The sequence below is a fragment of the Salvelinus namaycush genome, chromosome 8, assembly GCF_016432855.1.
Source record: "Salvelinus namaycush isolate Seneca chromosome 8, SaNama_1.0, whole genome shotgun sequence".
NCBI lineage: Eukaryota > Metazoa > Chordata > Actinopteri > Salmoniformes > Salmonidae > Salvelinus > Salvelinus namaycush.
Genome location: NC_052314.1, coordinates 47,333,476 through 47,351,848, shown reverse-complemented (window position 1 = coordinate 47,351,848; position 18,373 = coordinate 47,333,476). Strand labels below are relative to the sequence as shown.

Here is an 18,373-nt window from a genome sequence, read left to right as displayed (position 1 = left end):
GGCTATGGGAAGCACTGTGTCACGGTTTTCTTCCATAGGTGAAGGAGAGGACCAAAATGCAGCGCGGCTAGTGTTCAACATGTTTAATTAGACGAATAAACGGTAACACTAATACAAATAACAAAATAACAAATGTGAAAACCGAGACAGCCCTATCTGGTGCAGAACAAAACACAGAGACAGGAAACAATCACCCACAAAATCCCAACACAAAACAAGCCTCCTATATATGATTCTCAATCAGGGACAACGATTGACAGCTGCCTCTGATTGAGAACCATATTAGGCTGGACACAGAAACAGACAAACTAGACACACAACATAGAATTCCCACCCAGCTCACGTCCTGACCAACACTAAACAAGCAAAACACATAAGAACTCTGGTCAGGACGTTACAGTACCCCCCTCCTGAGGTGCGGACTCCGAACGCACCCCTAAAACTCAAGAGGAGGGCCTGGGTGGGCATCTGTCCGCGGTGGCGGCTCCGGCGCAGGACGAGGACACCACTCTACCACTGTCTTTGTCCCCCTCCTTAGCGTCCTTTGAGTGGCGACCCTCGCCCCCGACCTTGGTCTAGGAACCTTCACCAAGGCCCCCCCTAGATAGAGGAGATAGCTCAGGACAGAGAGGTAGCTCAGGATAGAGAGGTAGCTCAAGACAGAGAGGTAGCTCAAGACAGAGAGGTAGCTCACGACAGAGAGGTAGCTCACGACAGAGGGGCAACTCCGGACTGAAAAGCAGCTCCGGACAGAGAGGCAGCTCTGGACTGAAGGGCAGCTCCGGACTGAATGGCAGCTCCGGACTGAGTGGCAGCTCCGGACTGAGTGGCAGCTCCGGACTGAGTGGCAGCTCCAGACTGAGTGGCAGCTCCGGACTGAGTGGCAGCTCCGGACTGAGTGGCAGCTCATGACTGGAGGGCAGCTCATGACTGGAGGGCAGCTCATGACTGAGTGGCAGCTCATGACTGGAGGGCAGCTCATGACTGGAGGGCAGCTCATGACTGGAGGGCAGCTCATGACTGGAGGACAGCTCATGACTGGAGGGCAGCTCATGACTGGAGGGCAGCTCATGACTGGAGGGCAGCTCATGACTGGAGGGCAGCTCATGACTGGAAGGCAGCTCATGACTGGAGGGCAGCTCATGACTGGAGGGCAGCTCATGACTGGAGGGCAGCTCATGACTGGAGAGCAGCTCATGACTGGCTGGCGGCTCTGGCAGCTCCTGACTGGATGGCGGCTCTGGCGGCTCCTGACTGGCTGGCGGCTCTAGCGGCTCCTGACTGACGGACGGCTCTAACGGCTCGGGACAGACGGGCGGCTCTAACGGCTCGGGACAGACGGATGGCTCAGACGACGCTGGGCAGACGGATGGCTCAGACGGCACTGGGCAGACGGATCGCTCAGACGGCACTGGGCAGACGGATGGCTCAGACGGCACTGGGCAGACGGATGGCTCAGACGGCACTGGGCAGACGGATGGCTCAGACGGCACTGGGCAGACGGATGGCTCAGACGGCACTGGGCAGACGGATGGCTCAGACGGCACTGGGCAGACGGATAGCTCAGACGGCGCTGGGCAGGCAGGCAGCTCAGACGGCCCTGGGCAGACGAGCAGTGCAGGCGGCGTTGAGCAGACGAGCAGTGCAGGCGGCGTTGGGCAGACGGCCGACTCTGACCTGCTGAGGCGCACAGTAGGCCTGGTGCGTGGTACCGGAACTGGAGGTACTGGGCTGGAGACACGCACCATAGGAAGAGTGCGTGGAGGAGGAACAGAGTTCTCGAGACGCACAGGAAGCCTGGTGCGTGGTGTAGGCACTGGTGGTACTGGGCTGGGGCGGGAAGGTGGCGCCGGATATACCGGACCGTGAAGGAGTACACGAGCTCGTGAGCACCGAGCCTGCCCAACCTTACCTGGTTGAATGGTCCCCGTAGCCCTGCCAGTGCGGCGAGGTGGAATAGCCCGCACTGGGCTATGCTGGCGAACCGGGGACACCATTTGTAAGGCTGGTGCCATGTACACCGGCCCGAGGAGACGTACTGGAGGCCAGATATGTTGAGCCGGCTTCATGGCACTTGGCTCAATGCTCACTCTAGCCCGGCTAGTGCGGGGAGGTGGAATAACCCGCACCGGGCTAAGCACACGTACAGGAGACTCCGTGCGCTCTTCCGCACAACACGGTGTCTGCCCGTACTCTCGCTCGCCACGGTAAGCCCGGGAAGTTGGCGCAGATCCCCCCCCCCCCCCCCCCAAGACATTTTTGGGTGAGCCTCTCGGGCTTCCAGCCGCTCTGCCTTGCTAGCGCCTCATAATGCCGCCTCTCCGCTTTTGCTGCCTCCAGCTCCGCTTTGGGGCGGCGACACTCCTCTGGCTCTGCCCAGGGTCCTTTTCCGTCCAGAATTTCCTCCCATGTCCATTCCTCCTGGTACCGCTGCTGCTGTCGCTGCTGCCCGTTGCCACGCTGCTTGGTCCGGGTTTGGTGGGTGATTCTGTCACGGTTTTCTTCCATAGGTGAAGGAGAGGACCAAAATGCAGCGTGGCTAGTGTTCAACATGTTTAATTAGACAAATAAACGGTAACACTAATACAAATAACAAAATAACAAATGTGAAAACCGAGACAGCCCTATCTGGTGCAGAACAAAACACAGAGACAGGAAACAATCACCCACAAAATCCCAACACAAAACAAGCCTCCTATATATGATTCTCAATCAGGGACAACGATTGACAGCTGCCTCTAATTGAGAACCATATTAGGCTGGACACAGAAACAGACAAACTAGACACACAACATAGAATTCCCACCCAGCTCACGTCCTGACCAACACTAAACAAGCAAAACACATAAGAACTCTGGTCAGGACGTTACACACTGTGTCAACAGATATCACAGACTTTACCAGGGTATACTGACTCAAACAATCAATCTGGTGTATAATGGTTCACTTCATAAGACATAGTCGAAACACGTTGCATGCACCATATCTGCATTTGTTTTCTGGTCTTTTTGGAGTGTATTGATGGCAAAAATTATATAATGTGATACAAATTCAATACATTTGTATGTACAAGGATACCCTATCTATTTTGGATATAGATGTAATTCATGCCCCTTATCCTTTAGTGCCACTCAACCTATTGTCACTTCAGTGAAGGCAATTTGCAATCATGAATTTGGGGTCCCACTTTAAATTGTCCCTTAGCATAGATTCGAATAGAATAGATACACTATTGTCAATTTCATAAGAAACAGAAATTTGTATACTGTATATCTCAACCTGACCCTATATACTGTGCTGTATATACACACGTTGAGAGATGCAGTGTCAGCCATGGAGCAGCTCTTCTGGATGGAGAGCAGTTTAAATGTAAATGCCTTGCTCAGATGCACAAATGCAGTTGATGGTACCTGCCAGTACTTGCCAGTTTACGCATGGCCCGAGACTTGAAACAGCAACCTTCCAGCTACTGGTCCAACTAGGCAACCTGCCTCCATGGTAGGCAGGCACAATGAAATTATTGTAGAGATAAATATTAATATGATAATACAGTATTGTGACAGTAATCCAGACCTGAATTCTTCGGGGCATGGATTCTACAAGTCGGAAACGTTCCACAGGGCTGTTGGTCCATGCTGGACAGTGGTACACCACCGCCACTAGCCTGTACCGTTGACACTAGGCAGGATGGGTCCATGGGCTCAGGCTGCTTAGGCCAAATCCTGACTCTGCCATCAGCATGACGCAACAGGAACCATGATTCATAGGACCAGGCAATGATTTTCCACTCCTCAATTGTCCAGTGTTGGTGATTGTGTGCCCACTGGAGCCGCTTCTTCTTGTTTTTAGCTGATAGGAATGGAACCCGGTGTGGTCATCTGCTGCAATTGCCCATCTGTGACAAGGATCGAAGAGTTGTGCATTCCCGAGATGCAGTTCTGCACACCACTGCACCGTTATTTGTCTGTTTGTGGCCCGGCTGTTAGCTTGGACTATCTTTGCAATTCTCCTTCGACCACTCTCATCAACATGCTGTTTTTGCCCACAAGACTACCGCTGACTGGATGTTTTTTTATTTGTCGCCTAGACACTGTCGTGCGCGAAAAGTCCAGGAGGACGGCTGTTTCTGAGATACTGGGTCCGGCGTGCCTGGCAATGACATACCACGCTCAAAGTTGCTTTTTCTGCCCAGTCTAACGTTCAATCCAACAGTAACTGAATGCCTCGATGCCTGTCTGCCTGCTTTATATAACAAACCACAGCCACTTGACTCACTGTCTGTAGGAGCAATCCATTTTCATGAACGGGGTGGTGTACCTAATAAACTGACCGGTGAGTGTATATCTACTCTAGGCTATAATTACATATAGGCCCCTATGCAGTATGGCTATAGGGTTCAATGGAGAATGCCATTAATTTCCGCAGATTTGGAGGCAAGGCCTCAGTTCATGCATTCTACAGCCTACTGGCAATTGATAGATGTATGGCCAGAAGGAAACACTGTATCCTTAACCTTGTTCGGAACACCTTCAAAACAAAGGTCATGTGGTTTGGTAAGAAGAATGCCCATCCTCCCACAGGTGTTATTACTACTTCTTGAGGGTTTAGAGCTTGAGGTAGTCACCTCATACAAGTACTTGGAAGTATGGCTAGACGGTACACTGTCCTTCTCTCTGCACATATCAAAGCTGCAGGCTTAAGTTAAATCTAGACTTGGTTTCCTCTATCGTAATCGCTCCTCTTTCACCCCAGCTGCCAAACTAACCCCGATTCAGATGACCATCCTACCCATGCTAGATTACGGAGACATAATTTATAGAACGGTAGATAAGGGTGCTCTTGAGCGGCTAGATGTTCTTTACCATTCGGCCATCAGATTTGCCACCAATGCTCCTTATAGGACACATTACTGCACTCTATACTCCTCTGTAAACTGGTCATCTCCGTATACCCGTCGCAAGACTCACTGGTTGATGCTTATTTATAAAACCCTCTTAGGCCTCACTCCCCCCTATCTGAGATATCTACTGCAGCCCTCATCCTCCACATACAACACCCATTCTGCCAGTCACATTCTGTTAAAGGTCCCCAAAGCACACACATCCCTGGGTCTCTCCTCTTTTCAGTTCGCTGCAGCTAGAGACTGGAACGAGCTGCAACAAACACTCAAACTGGATAGTTTTATCTCAATCTCTTCTTTTAAAAACTCAATCTTGGACACTCTTACTGGCAGTTGTGGCTGCTTTGTGTGATGTATTGTTGTCTGTACCTTTTTGCCCTTTGTGCTGTTGTCTGTGCCCAATAATGTTTGTACCATGTTTTGTGCTGCTACCATGTTGTTGTATGTTGTGTTGCTACCATGCTGTGTTGTCATGTGTTGCTGCCTTGCTATGTTGTTGTCTTAGCTCTATCTTGTTGTGATGTGTGTTTAGTCCTATATTTATATTGTATTCTTTTTTTTATTCCAGGCCCCGTCACCGCAGGAGGCCTTTTGTTAGGCGGTCATTGTAAATAAGAATTTGTTCTTAACTGACTTGCCTAGTTAAATAAAGATTAAATATCAGATAAAGTAGATATTTTTCTCAATAGTCTGCATGTTGACATAATTGTCATGCACAGTGATGCCAAGATGTTATAAAATAGAAACAATAGAGGGAGCATGTTATCAGATGTAAGCTGCTATAGCTTGCATTTCATTTAAGGAGTGCCATGAGCAGTAGGCCTACAAATGTAATGACAAAAAATGACATTATGACGTAATCACAAATGGATACTTAGAATTACAACGAGCAGCAAGAGGGAAGCTGCTTATCTAGGTCCGGACCCCGCGTTCATCAAAATAAACCATAATTCTACTATTTTAGTTCAACATTGCCGCATTTACCACCGATTCGGCTATTATTGGTGTCCCGTATGTTGGTGTCCTCATAAAGCACCTATTCAATGTTAATAATGGTCGACCAATAACCTAATGTGCACTGCATTCAGATTTCAATTCGTTCAATTATCTTATTTATTGCATCCGTTGATGTAAGACTTAAAAAACATTAATGATACAAATTCCTTGCCCATTTTCCCCCATATGTGAAACGCAGGCCAAGGTTGAAAAGCATTTCAATATGATGTAGGCTAGTCTATAAAGCCATGACAGACACTGAAAACGTCATATAGCAGATTTACTTACCCAAAATATGATATTGAATCCAAATATGAAATATTTGATACAGCAACTGACTTCATGAGCCTTGAAATACTTTCCGGACATCATTTGGCTCGTATTTACAAATGTCGCCCACCAGAATAGGGCTAAATCACATCCAATCTGGTTTGGGTTCGACAGATCGTTTCAGAAACCCGCAGTTAACGGTTCAACCAGTAGAAATGTTCCGACAATTGTTCAGCGTGTAATAACGTTCAACATCTTGCTTCCTCTTTGAAATGCGTAGGGTCACAAACTATCTGCTTTAAAATAAATATCGAATGTCGTATCCTATATATATATTTTTCACCCTACAGTATATGAGCCCAACCAGATTAAAACCTTTCTTCTGTCTGGTCCATGATCTAGACACGGCTGTTATTTGATGGACGTGTCTGCCTACCAATGAGAGCTTTCCTGTCATGACTATACATGGCACGTACAAAACAACTGGGAACTCGGAACATGGAACTCAGAAATGTACGACTTCCGACCGTTCAAAACAACTGGGAAACATCGTTTTGAACAGTCATCCAACTCTGAATTCCTTTTTCTAGAGCTCTGATTTTCCGACCTGAAGTTCACTGACGTCATGATTTGACCTCATATTTTTCCGAGTTCCCAGTTGTTTTGAACGCAGCAATAGACCTTTAACAAAGATGTTTATAACTAACCCAAGATAGACCACAGCCTGTAGTTTCCAACGGGAACAAATGAGTCATAGTTGGCAGAACAATTAGGAGGCGGGCAGAGCCAAACACGAGCTAGCGAGATCATATTGGCGCGTTCTAGCATGTATTTGCATATTTCCGTAAGAGAACGCAAAAACTCGATTCGCCCTAGCACTCCTTCTGAACCTTTTATTTATAAAAAATGTCTGGCAAAGGGTAAAGTCTACAAATCTTAGTCCACTCTGTTCGTAACAGATTCAAGTTTTGGGAACAGAAAACTGTGTTGAGATCAAATGTTTAATCGATGAGAACATTTGCAGAATGTTGGCCAAAATCCATCTCGTTCTATCTTCTCTCTCTGCCGGCCACTGGGCTTCTTCTCACCATCATATTTAATAGTGAGTGGAAACGCCAAGCGGATGCTTCACATTTATACATCCGTTGAAATATCTGCCTCATTGTTCTATCTGTGCCTATACCCTGGTTTTAATGTCCATGCCTATACCACAGCGCAGCAGTTTGTTTTGACTTGCAAAGGTTGCCTAATGGTTAGAGCGTTGGGCCGGTAACTGAAAGGTTGCTAGATCGAATCTCAGAGCTTACAAGGTAAAAATCTGTCGTTCTGCCCCTGAACAAGGCAGTTAACCCACTGTTCCCAGGCTGTCTTTGTAAATAAGAATTTGTTCTTAACTGACTTGCCTAGTAAAATAAAAAAGCAGCCTGGCAAAGTTGCACTCCTTGTGATGACAAATTGACTAAATTAGTTTAATTCTTTAGGAAATATGTAATCGGGACAATTGTCAAAATGTTCTTAGGGGATGTGTGTGTGAATGGGGGGGAACTGCAAACTTGTGGCGCAGCAGTCTAAGGCACTGCATCTCAGTGCAAGAGCTGGTTCGAATCCAGGCTGTATCATATCCAGCCGTGATTGGATATGGGCGGTGCACAATTGGCCCAGTGTCGTCTGGGTTTGGACTGGGTAGGCCGTCATTGTAAACAAGAGTTTGTTCTTAATTGACTTGCCAAGTTAAATAAAGAGTACCTTTAATTTTTTTTAAATGCCCATAGTCCAATAAAGACATGTTATTGATAAGTACAGTCAGCAGCCATATCACCTGGCATTCTTCTGCTGGGTTGCACCCAGTTGGGCTTTGGAAGAGGTTTCTACTGTGATGAGGGCACTGTTATCAAAGGGTGCCATCCTTGCTAAAACTGTAAACTGATGCCCTGATTGAGGACAAGTATTCCAGGGCAGGGCTGTGCACAGACGTTTCAGTGGGCAGGGGCTCAAAATGTAAAATAATCTACTTTAAGCATTCATTTCTAGAAATTCACAACAGCCCCTGTAGTGATTTTTTAAAAGAATATGCCTATATATTTCTTGCAACAACACTTACTCATCACAAATTGTAAGCAAGCTAACTTAGTTGCCTCCTAAAGACATTATTGAGATCGGTAAAAGAGGGTGGGCTATTAACTGATCATTGATGTTGATGATTGATGGACATTTGCAAGTTAGCTAGCTCGATAAATCACAATGAGTAAAAATGATTTTATTTTAAATTCTCCTAAATAATAACTTCATAGTATAATATTCTAACCCATGATATGTCTGGCTGGCTAGTGGCCTGTGTGGATATTATAGTATATTGTGGTTAGCTAATTAACTACCTCTGTTGCTGCTGACACACCTGCAACTCCCGACTGAAGAAATTATGGAGTTAGGTCAGAGGATAGTTGATGCAGCCGCTCCTCTCCTCTCTTTTTGCGTCTCACTGCTGTGCGTATCAGCCAACCAGACTGAATCTTGATGATGATGTAAATCAAGTGTTAATCAAATGTTATGCTGCTGTGGCAGTACTGTTGATATTTAAAATATGTAGCTTGTCACACACACACACACACACTAGAGGTCGACCGATTATGATTTTTCAACGCTGATACCGATTATTGGAGGACCAAAAAAAGCCAATACCGATTAATCGGCTGATTTTTAAAATTTATTTGTAATAATGACAATTACAACAATACTGAATGAACACTTATTTTAACTTAATATAATACATCAATAAAATCTATTTAGCCTCAAATAAATAATGAAACATGTTCAATTTGGTTTAAATAATGCAAAAACAAAGTGTTGGAGAAGAAAGTAAAAGTGCAATATGTGCCATGTAAGAAAACTAACGTTTAAGTTCCTTGCTCAGAACATGAGAACATATGAAAGCTGGTGGTTCCTTTTAACATGAGTCTTTAATATTCCCAGGTAAGAAGTTTTAGGTTGTAGTTATTAAAGGAATTATAGGACAATTTCTCTCTATACCATTTGTATTCATTAACCTTTGACTATTGGATGTTCTTATAGGCACTTTAGTATTGCCAGTGTAACAGTATAGCTTCCATCCCTCTCCTCGCTCCTACCTGGGCTCGAACCAGGAACACAACGACAACAGCCACCCTCGAAGCAGTGTTACCCATGCAAAGCAAAGGGAATAACTACTCCAAGTCTCAGAGCGAGTGACGTTTGAAACGCTATTAGCGCACACCTAGCTAGCCATTTCACATCGGTTACACCAGCCTAATCTCGGGAGTTGATAGGCTTGAAGCACAGCGAAGAGCTTCTGGCAAAACGCAGGACCAGCTGTTTGAAATACGAGCCTTAGGTCATTAATATGGTCGAATCCGGAAACTATCATCTCAAAAACAAGACGTTTATTTTTTCAGTGAAATACGGAACCGTTCCGTATTTTATCTAACGGGTGGCATCCATAAGTCTAAATATTCCTGGTACATTACACAACCTTCAATGTTATGTCATAATTACGTAAAATTCTGGCAAATTAGGCGGCTCAAACTGTTGCATATACACTGACTCTGCGTGCAATGAACGCAAGAGAAGTGACACAATTTCACCTGGTTAATATTGCCTGCTAACCTGGATTTCTTTTAGCTAAATATGCAGGTTTAAAAATATATACTTCTGTGTATTGATTTTAAGAAAGGCATTGATGTTTATGGTTAGGTACACATTGGAGCAACGATACGCACCGCATCGATTATATGCAATGCAGGACACGTTAGATAAACTAGTAATATCATCAACCATGTGTAGTTAACTAGTGATTATGATTGATTAATTGTTTTTTATAAGATAAGTTTAATGCTAGCTAGCAACTTACCTTGGCTTCTACTGCATTCGCGTAACAGGCAGGCTCCTCGTGGAGTGCAATGTAATCAGGTGGTTAGAGCGTTGGACTAGTTAACTGTAAGGTTGCAAGATTGAATCCCCCGAGCTGACAAGGTAAAAATCTGTCGTTCTGCCCCTGAACGAGGCAGTTAACCCACCGTTCCTAGGCCGTCCTTGAAAATAATGTGTTCTTAACTGACTTGCCTAGTTAAATAAAGATTAAATAAAGGTGTACCAAAAAAAAATCGGTGTCCAAAAATACCAATTTCCGGTTGTTATGAAAACTTGAAATCGGCCCCAATTAATCGGCCATTCCGATTAATCGGTCGACCTCTAACACACACACACACCTATAGCTAGGTGAGGTCTTGGGTTAGGTATTCTGGTCCTGCCTAACACACACACACACACACACACACACACACACACACACACACACACACACACACACACACACACACACACACACACACACACACACACACACACACACACACACACACACACACACACACATCGCAAGACATGCATGATCGGATACCGGGCGTGCGCAATCTCAGTGGACAGACCGGGAAACATGCGCAACCAATCGTGAGCGAGATCCAGGGCAGACCAAAAGGCGAAACCAATGGACGGGGTGGCGAACTTGATGACGACCTATACCACCACCCAATGGGGCACTTGGTGATTGGGAGGGCAAAGGGTGAGGTGCTCAGGCACAGTTAGGCCTCTATCTGTGCATGTGCCTGTCCCAGGTCTTTATCCCAAATGTCCAAACTAAAGTCCTACTCCGGTCCCTCATACTGTCATGGCCATCTAACCAAATTGGCACCCCAATCTATAGTCACACAGCTCAGTAACACTCACCGTGCTATAATTACTGTGTAATTATTCCTGTTAGTAAAATGTAGAATTGCAATTACAGTTTAGGGTTACTGCTGTAAGTACAGCGTAAAAATGATTTAATAACAATACTTGTTAGACTGTACTCACAAGAATAATTGGCCTACACAGTAATCAGATTAAGTGTCACCAAATCAGATTGGGTAAAGTTCCTGAGCAAATTAAAAGGTAAAATAAACAGCTGTTGGTCTCATTTTGTCACTTAGTTGCTTTATCGCTTTACCTTTCTTGCCCACTGAACCAGCCTGTCGATTATTCAAAAACGAACATCCTATTACTGATTAGACATACAGTATTCTACTAAATTATTTTTTATAATTTCTTATGTTCCATCAGACAAGATCTGAAAGACTAAATGTAACATTTGTTTTTTTATGATTGTTGTTATTGTCATTGCATTTATTTTTATTATGAAAATATAGTTGTTTGCAATGGGACTCACATGATTATATATAAAAATGAAAAACCTAAATTGCTTGAGCACATATATAGCTAACAGGTGTAACTTCGAAGTGAAAGTAGCAGTAGCAGGCACAGGAGGCAACAAATGTGCAAATGTCCTAAGGACAGTTTTCACAGCTGTGAGTTGACCCATTATCTTCCCTCTCATATGGTCCAATAGCCAGTTGTGAACAGTCTCTCAATATGAGGCTTCTTGTATTTTGTTAGTAAAACTTTGCATAATACTACTACTAATAATAATTCTGAATAATAATAATAGGCTTAAGAATACATTTCTTTACTGAAAGGTGAAGAATCTGTAGTTTGTTAGAATTTCAATAGCTTTAAAAAAAAATCCTGTATAATAACCTTATATGCAACATATTGAGTAGATGTATTTGTCAGCAAATAGCCTATGAATCTAAAACCATAAATCAAAATGTTTTTTTAATTCAGGAAAATTATCGTTATAATACCATTATTGCATGTAAAGCATATGGCATTGGTAATTGCATCCCTAAACGATGTGTAATTGTAATGCCTATTTCGTTAATACACAGACAAACAATACGATTTTACTTCTGAAGTGAGAAGACATCAAAAGACAACATGTCAACAGGAACTTGAGGCAGTTTGCTGACAAATTTAGCACGTGCTTTGTAGTAGCCTGTTAAATACTTCAAGGTTCTCTGTTAAATTCGGTCCAGGGGGGCACTTTAGTTTCGCCGGTCATAAAACAAAACGTTGACATCCATTTCCTCCGCGTTTGGCTTGTGCTTTTTCATCCAGGAGCATTGCTTGCAGGCTGCCAAAGGTTGTGAGCAGTTGCAACTTGTAGAGACGATGCATATATTTTTCTCAACTATCATATCCATTTGCGTTCTGCAAACAGAAGTATGTGGATATACATTTCAGACGCGCTTTGGAAGACCATTTGGAGAACTAGGGAGGAGCGGGTGGTTTAGGCCACTGCGACAGGGTGAAGTCTCCAATAATAAGCGTAGGAGTCTGAAAAAGATAATGGAAGAGATGCAAAATGGCACTCGTAATGATGCCACCTCTCCGCGGTTGCTTCCATCTTGAAACCGACATCCATTCCAGGACAGATCAATGACTTTCGTCAAAAGAATGCCAAATTGTTCTGGGAGAGCTTTTTGCTACGAAGAAGATCTGAGTTGTCTATAATACCAAATACCCTTAAGACACTATGAGATCAACCAGCAGATGTGTCGCGCGTTACCAATGTCATATCGCGAAATACCCCAACACGTATTAGAATGTATTTGTACTTGTGTAAAAGTACTCTTCTTGCGTTGTGTACAATCAATCATCGACACGAACTCCAACTTGTAGCACCAGTCATTGAGCTTTATTCTGATAGGAACAGCACAAAATTGCACGTCATGCAATGCACGGCTCACCATCCAACTCTGCCCTCACGCACGCTGGTTTGGTGCTTGTTCACTGGGACTGTAGTTACCAAAATAATACAATTACAATATAATATCGTTAACAATGTACCTGATAGGAACAGCAAAATATTGCACGTCATGCAATGCACGGCTCACCATCCAACTCTGCACTCACGCACTGTACAAAATATACGAACCCCCCCCCCCCCCCCCCCCACCAGACACAGTAAGTTGCGAGCTAGTATTAGTGGGAATTCTCTACAACAAATATTCACCAAAAAACGCTGCATCTTATGTGTGATGTTCGAATAACATTTACAAATTGATATAAAATTGTACATTTAAATCATCACTTGGGAATATAAAAATCACTTTTGACGTACTGTGCTTTGCAACCAACAACTTACCGCTGGTTTGGTGCTTGTTCACTGGGACGATTCTAACTGAAACATCCTCCCTCGTAAGCAAGCTACGCAAACCAACCAGTAGGTGAAGGCAAGACAAAACTAAAACCAAAAACCCATTGGCTTAACAATAAAGTGGCAAGGGGAATCACCAATATAACCCTGTTACACTTGGATGAGTATTTGTTTCTTTTTAGAGGGTCCATCATGACGACTGCAAGACACTGGTGCTGGAAAACAACATTTGCTTTGGGAGGTGTAGTAGTCCTGAGTGCAATACCAACAGCGAACACCGCGACCACGCTTCTTGCGTTCACTGCTCACCAGTCAAATTTACCAAGTCTGTGGAGTTGAAATGCAAGAACACTCAGGTAACTAAAGTGGTGACGGTGTTGGAGGACTGTCAGTGCGAATTGAAGAAAGGACTGTGCTCCCACAGCCGGCAAGGACCCTCTCTTTTTGATCCTATCTTAATTGGAAACATACCATGAAGGAGATTCAGCATTTCATAATATCCTGTACATAAATCCGAGACACTCCATTTATAGGTTACGTTTTGTATGGTATGTATTAATTTGTGGATGTCCATCATTCATATCGTATGAAATGTTACGAATTGCAATTCATACATGTTACAAATTTGCTAAACATACACTGTTACAAATGTGCTAAAATGTATGATATGTTACCAATTCAAATGTGTTGTTCTTAGGGTTACAGTTAAGGTTAGGAGTTAGGTTAAAGTTAGGGGAATGGTTAGCTAACATGTAAGTAGTTGCAAAGTTTCTAATTAGTTAAAGTTGTCCATGATGGGATTTGAACACACAACCTTTGGGTAGCTAGATGTAAACACTTGGATAGCCAAGTGTCATGCGCCAACACTAAGACATAATTTACAAATGAAGCATGTGTTTGAGTCCCCCAGATCAGAGGCAGTAGGGATGACCAGTGATGTTCTCATTATGTGTGTAATTTAAACAATTTTCCTATCCTGCAAAGCATTCAAAATGTAACGAGTACTTTTGAGTGTCAGGGAAAATGTATGGTGTAAAAGTACATAATTTTCTTTAGGAATGTAGTGAAGTAAAAGTTGTAAAAAATATAAATAGTAAAGTACTAGTACTCCCAAAAGACTTTAGTACTTTCAGGTATTTTTACAACACTTGTTACATCTAGTCTATGGATCCAGGCTGGGATGTGAGGAGTCTGACACTGAAGTATAGTCTACCAACTCTATTCTGTACCAATTACGGCAGTGGAATGTTGCATGCACTGTACATAAAGTACAAACAATGATCAGAAAATAATTGAACTATTACACAGTAGAGAAGGAATAACTTGAGAAACATGCCCGATAGGAGTACCAATTTGGCACTGTATCTCTGTTCTACAATCAAGATGGTGGGCATGGACAGTCCGCCCTAATTTCTAACACATGGACATTATGAATTCTATGAAATGTTATTCTTTAGTGGTTATTGTTTGTGTTGAAGTTGCCAATTCCAAAAAACAGCACGGCTCATCTGTCATTGTTTAAATAGTCAGTCAAAGTTCAGCATTCTAATCTGGTAAATGTTTGCAAATCATTCTCACATATATTTTGGAATGTAGCTACATGTAAAAATAAAACATTTAAAAATAAATAACTTCACAAATTGATCCCATACAGACAGCTTTCAGACGAATTCACAATCCACTGTGTATGAAGGTTTTCCAATGACATGGAGGTGACAGTGTTGTGGTTGTCACTTCAGTCAAAGCTACAGGTAATGAACCTTATGTGCTTTGATGGTCGGTAAGTTTTTGTTTTAACACACTGCCCCCTGGTGGCATAAACTCTGATCAACAGGTAGTTTTAGTTGATAGGACTACAGATGACAAGACTAGGGCAGACAGCACATTGTCCTTGGCCTAATATACAGCTGCTTAATGCTTTAACATATCAACTTCACTGTACAATGACAATAGGCTTCAATTCCAGCCAACATGTTTTAAAGCGAGCCTTAGTTGTAAGTTGGTGATCAAAGAAACTCATTTTGGCAGGATTTTGACAGACTTGCTTTAATGTTCCAATATGTGTTCGATGTGTTTGATGCCCAATCTAACCAACTGAATCAATTTCTCAAAATGAATAATGCAAAGACAGTGCATTTTTTTGTAGTAGTTTATATTTTGTTGCATAAAATAAAAATAATGATAAAAAATACTTCAATAACATTCAAAATATTTGTCTACAAAACAGGATAAAATCTGAAAATAAATATTACTGTGCAACTTGAATGTATTGTCATTGCAGGTAGAGAGATGGATCAAGAACACTCTTTTTATAGATTAAACTTCACTTGAACTGAGTTACAATTATGTAGGCTTTAGGTTGGCTAGCTCAAGGCCGTTTCAATAGAAAATGCATAATTCTTTCCGCCCTAACCTTGAGGCCATCACTGACGTGATTGGTTAAGTAAAAGTAAAGCTTAAACCCCACTGCTTTTACCAATTCAAACCTCTCACATCTGTGATTACTTTGAGGAAGAGAGAGAAATAAGATTGCATTGTTTAAGTGAAAGCATTCAAACAGGTCCGACATTTGTTTTTTCTCACACTACTGAGCCAAGCCAAACTCAGTTGGCCCAGTTACACATCCACTATTTGCTGGAACCTTGCTGAAAAGGACAATGTGAAGCCAGCACAAATTGCTTTGGGAGTGCACAATAGTGTAAAAGGGGTATTAGTTAGCCTACTACACAGGCTGTCATAGGATTCAAAACACATATTTTGACAAGTAAAAAAGCTTTGCACTTTGTCAAATCACTCATACTTGGAAAGCAACAGAATGGTGATTCTTGATTTTACGCGGTCATATTCTAAAAACAGTTACCATACTGCATGTCTGCAGGTTTTTAAATAAAGTCCAAGTAGAAGGTATCAAGGTTTGTAGACACTAGCTCTGCTCTTTCTGCCTTTGTCAAAACAGTGCACTGCATGTTACGGTATTCCTTTCCCATACAATACCTTAAAAGACATCTACTCACTACAATAGTTGACAATACAAAATAATACCTCCGTTTTTTTTTGTCATGCATCCTTTTAAACATGTATTTGAATGGTTGTGCTCTACATTTAGGAAAATATAAATATACTTTTTGGCTAAACAAAATACTTCAGATACTGTAGTTAAAAAATATACCACTTTGTGGACTCTGGATAGAGTTGTTTCCTTTCACTTGTTTGCCCCTATACTTTGACACCACACAACCCAATAAATTGTATACAAAACAAATTGTATCAGACTGTGTAAAGAAATAACAGTATAGCTTAGTTTAAAACAGAACAGTTCTAAATGGAGTCCACAAAAAGGTCATTGATTTGAGATTAAATGACTTGTGGTAAAACTATTATTGGAGTCAAAAGTGTTTGCTATGTCTCCTCCAACCAACAACCTTCCCTTCCAAATGGTAGTGTACACAAGTTGAGCAGTTGTATTCAATTACTCAATTTCAATTCACTCTCATGGAATCAACCGATAGGCCAGATCATGGCATATTGAAAAAGCCAACCAGGTTCACGCAAGGCTTGCCACTACACACAGTGCCTCTTAATTGGATATGCATTGCATGCCTTTTATTTTTCTCTAAGTGCTAAAAGTAATGTAAAAAAACCTTCAATTTTGGCACAAAAATGACAATTAAGAAAGCAACATAAATTCACAACATAATTATTAATGAATTGCTCCACTTGTTAAATTGACCTACTTCATTGGCCATCCAGAGTTGTTTACTAAGCACTTGCACCAGTGACATTTTGCACCACTTATTTTCCAGGAGGAAATATAAAAATAATATGCGCCAGTTTCCCAGACACAGAGCAAATCTACTCCTGGACTAAAAACCAATGTTCAATGGCACATGAATCTCCTATAATAAAGGTGTATTTTAGTCCTAAAGGTAGAATAAATATTAAGATAGTTGTGTGTTTTATTCTTGTTGCTTTTATCTTATTCCCTTCTGAAAATAACAGGTGCAAACACTCCCTTGTTGTCTAGTTGAGACTTTCTCAGTTCTCTTCATGTGGGTAACTATTCAGTAGGGTTGGCCACGTAACAACCAGCATAATATTGCTGTCAAGGCGTCATGAAGACAACAGCAAACAATTACTATGGTAACTGACCTATCCCTTTTATGCCTATGCAAGTATTTATATGGTTGCAATTCACTATCATGAACATTTCAGTTCTGTTACTCTCATTTTCATGACAACTGACAATCTGAGACTTGACTTACATTTCTCTTCTAATACTCCGCATTCAGTAAAGACTAGGGTTGGGGTGGTTGAGTGTTTAAAATAAGAATCAGCTAAACACCTCTTACTTCAAAAAGGTATCCGTGTGTTCCAGAGCCTTCAACAGGGAGAAAAAATTGTTTGCTTTCACTTTACATTTTAAAATATATAATACAAACGCTCTTAAATATAGTTGTAGATAATGCAATAACTGAGATAATACTGTATACAGAAAGTCTGTTTACGCTTCACATTCGTACCCATATACGTGTGGAAAAAGATTGACAATGCTAAGAGCCTAAATTCGAACACAGTGGCTGTACAGTAACATGCTATACATAGATTTCCGCTTCACAGCTCTGTATGGGTTTTGACTGACAGTTGTTCTGAACTTGAGCACCGTGCGCGACAAGAAGTTGCCTTCATCCCTCCCGCTAATTGGGCAACTAGCAAATGTTTTGTTGTCTGAGTGAGGGAAAGGCTGTAAATTATGAGGATTCAATGTATTTTGAAAGATGAGACATTGAGGATGATAATACCACTCTGATGTCATACAACCAAGCCAAACACCTGTGAGTCCACTTCACATTACCATATCAACTCATGTAATATAGTGTCAACATGTATATTACATGTTTGATGTACAGATGACATGGCATTATACCCTGGGTTGTCCTGAACAGAATGAGCCTGTTTGTTGTATCGTGATGAAAATTTGCAGCGGACCATGCATCTGAATGCACACATGACTCCATTCTATGCGCACCAAAATGATTATCTGCTTCTCTGAATTGCCTTGTGAAGGCCTAACACTGTAAGATCATATTTTATAATTTAGCTAGTCATGTTGGCAATAGAACAATCTTTCAAGTTATGCCCAC

General features: G+C 42.3%; 1 protein-coding gene across 2 annotated transcripts in view; it reads right to left on the bottom strand.

Moving 5' to 3' along the window:
• Positions 1-6,539, bottom strand: part of LOC120052756 (tetraspanin-5-like) — a 33,797-nt gene extending 27,258 nt beyond the window's left edge. For both annotated transcript variants that reach the window (XM_038999852.1, XM_038999850.1), the window contains exon 1: positions 6,185-6,539. In XM_038999852.1, the coding sequence (XP_038855780.1) occupies positions 6,185-6,268 (84 nt within the window). In that variant the 5' untranslated portion in view covers positions 6,269-6,539. The remainder of the gene's footprint in view (positions 1-6,184) is intronic.
• Between the last annotated feature and the right edge of the window lie 11,834 nt (positions 6,540-18,373).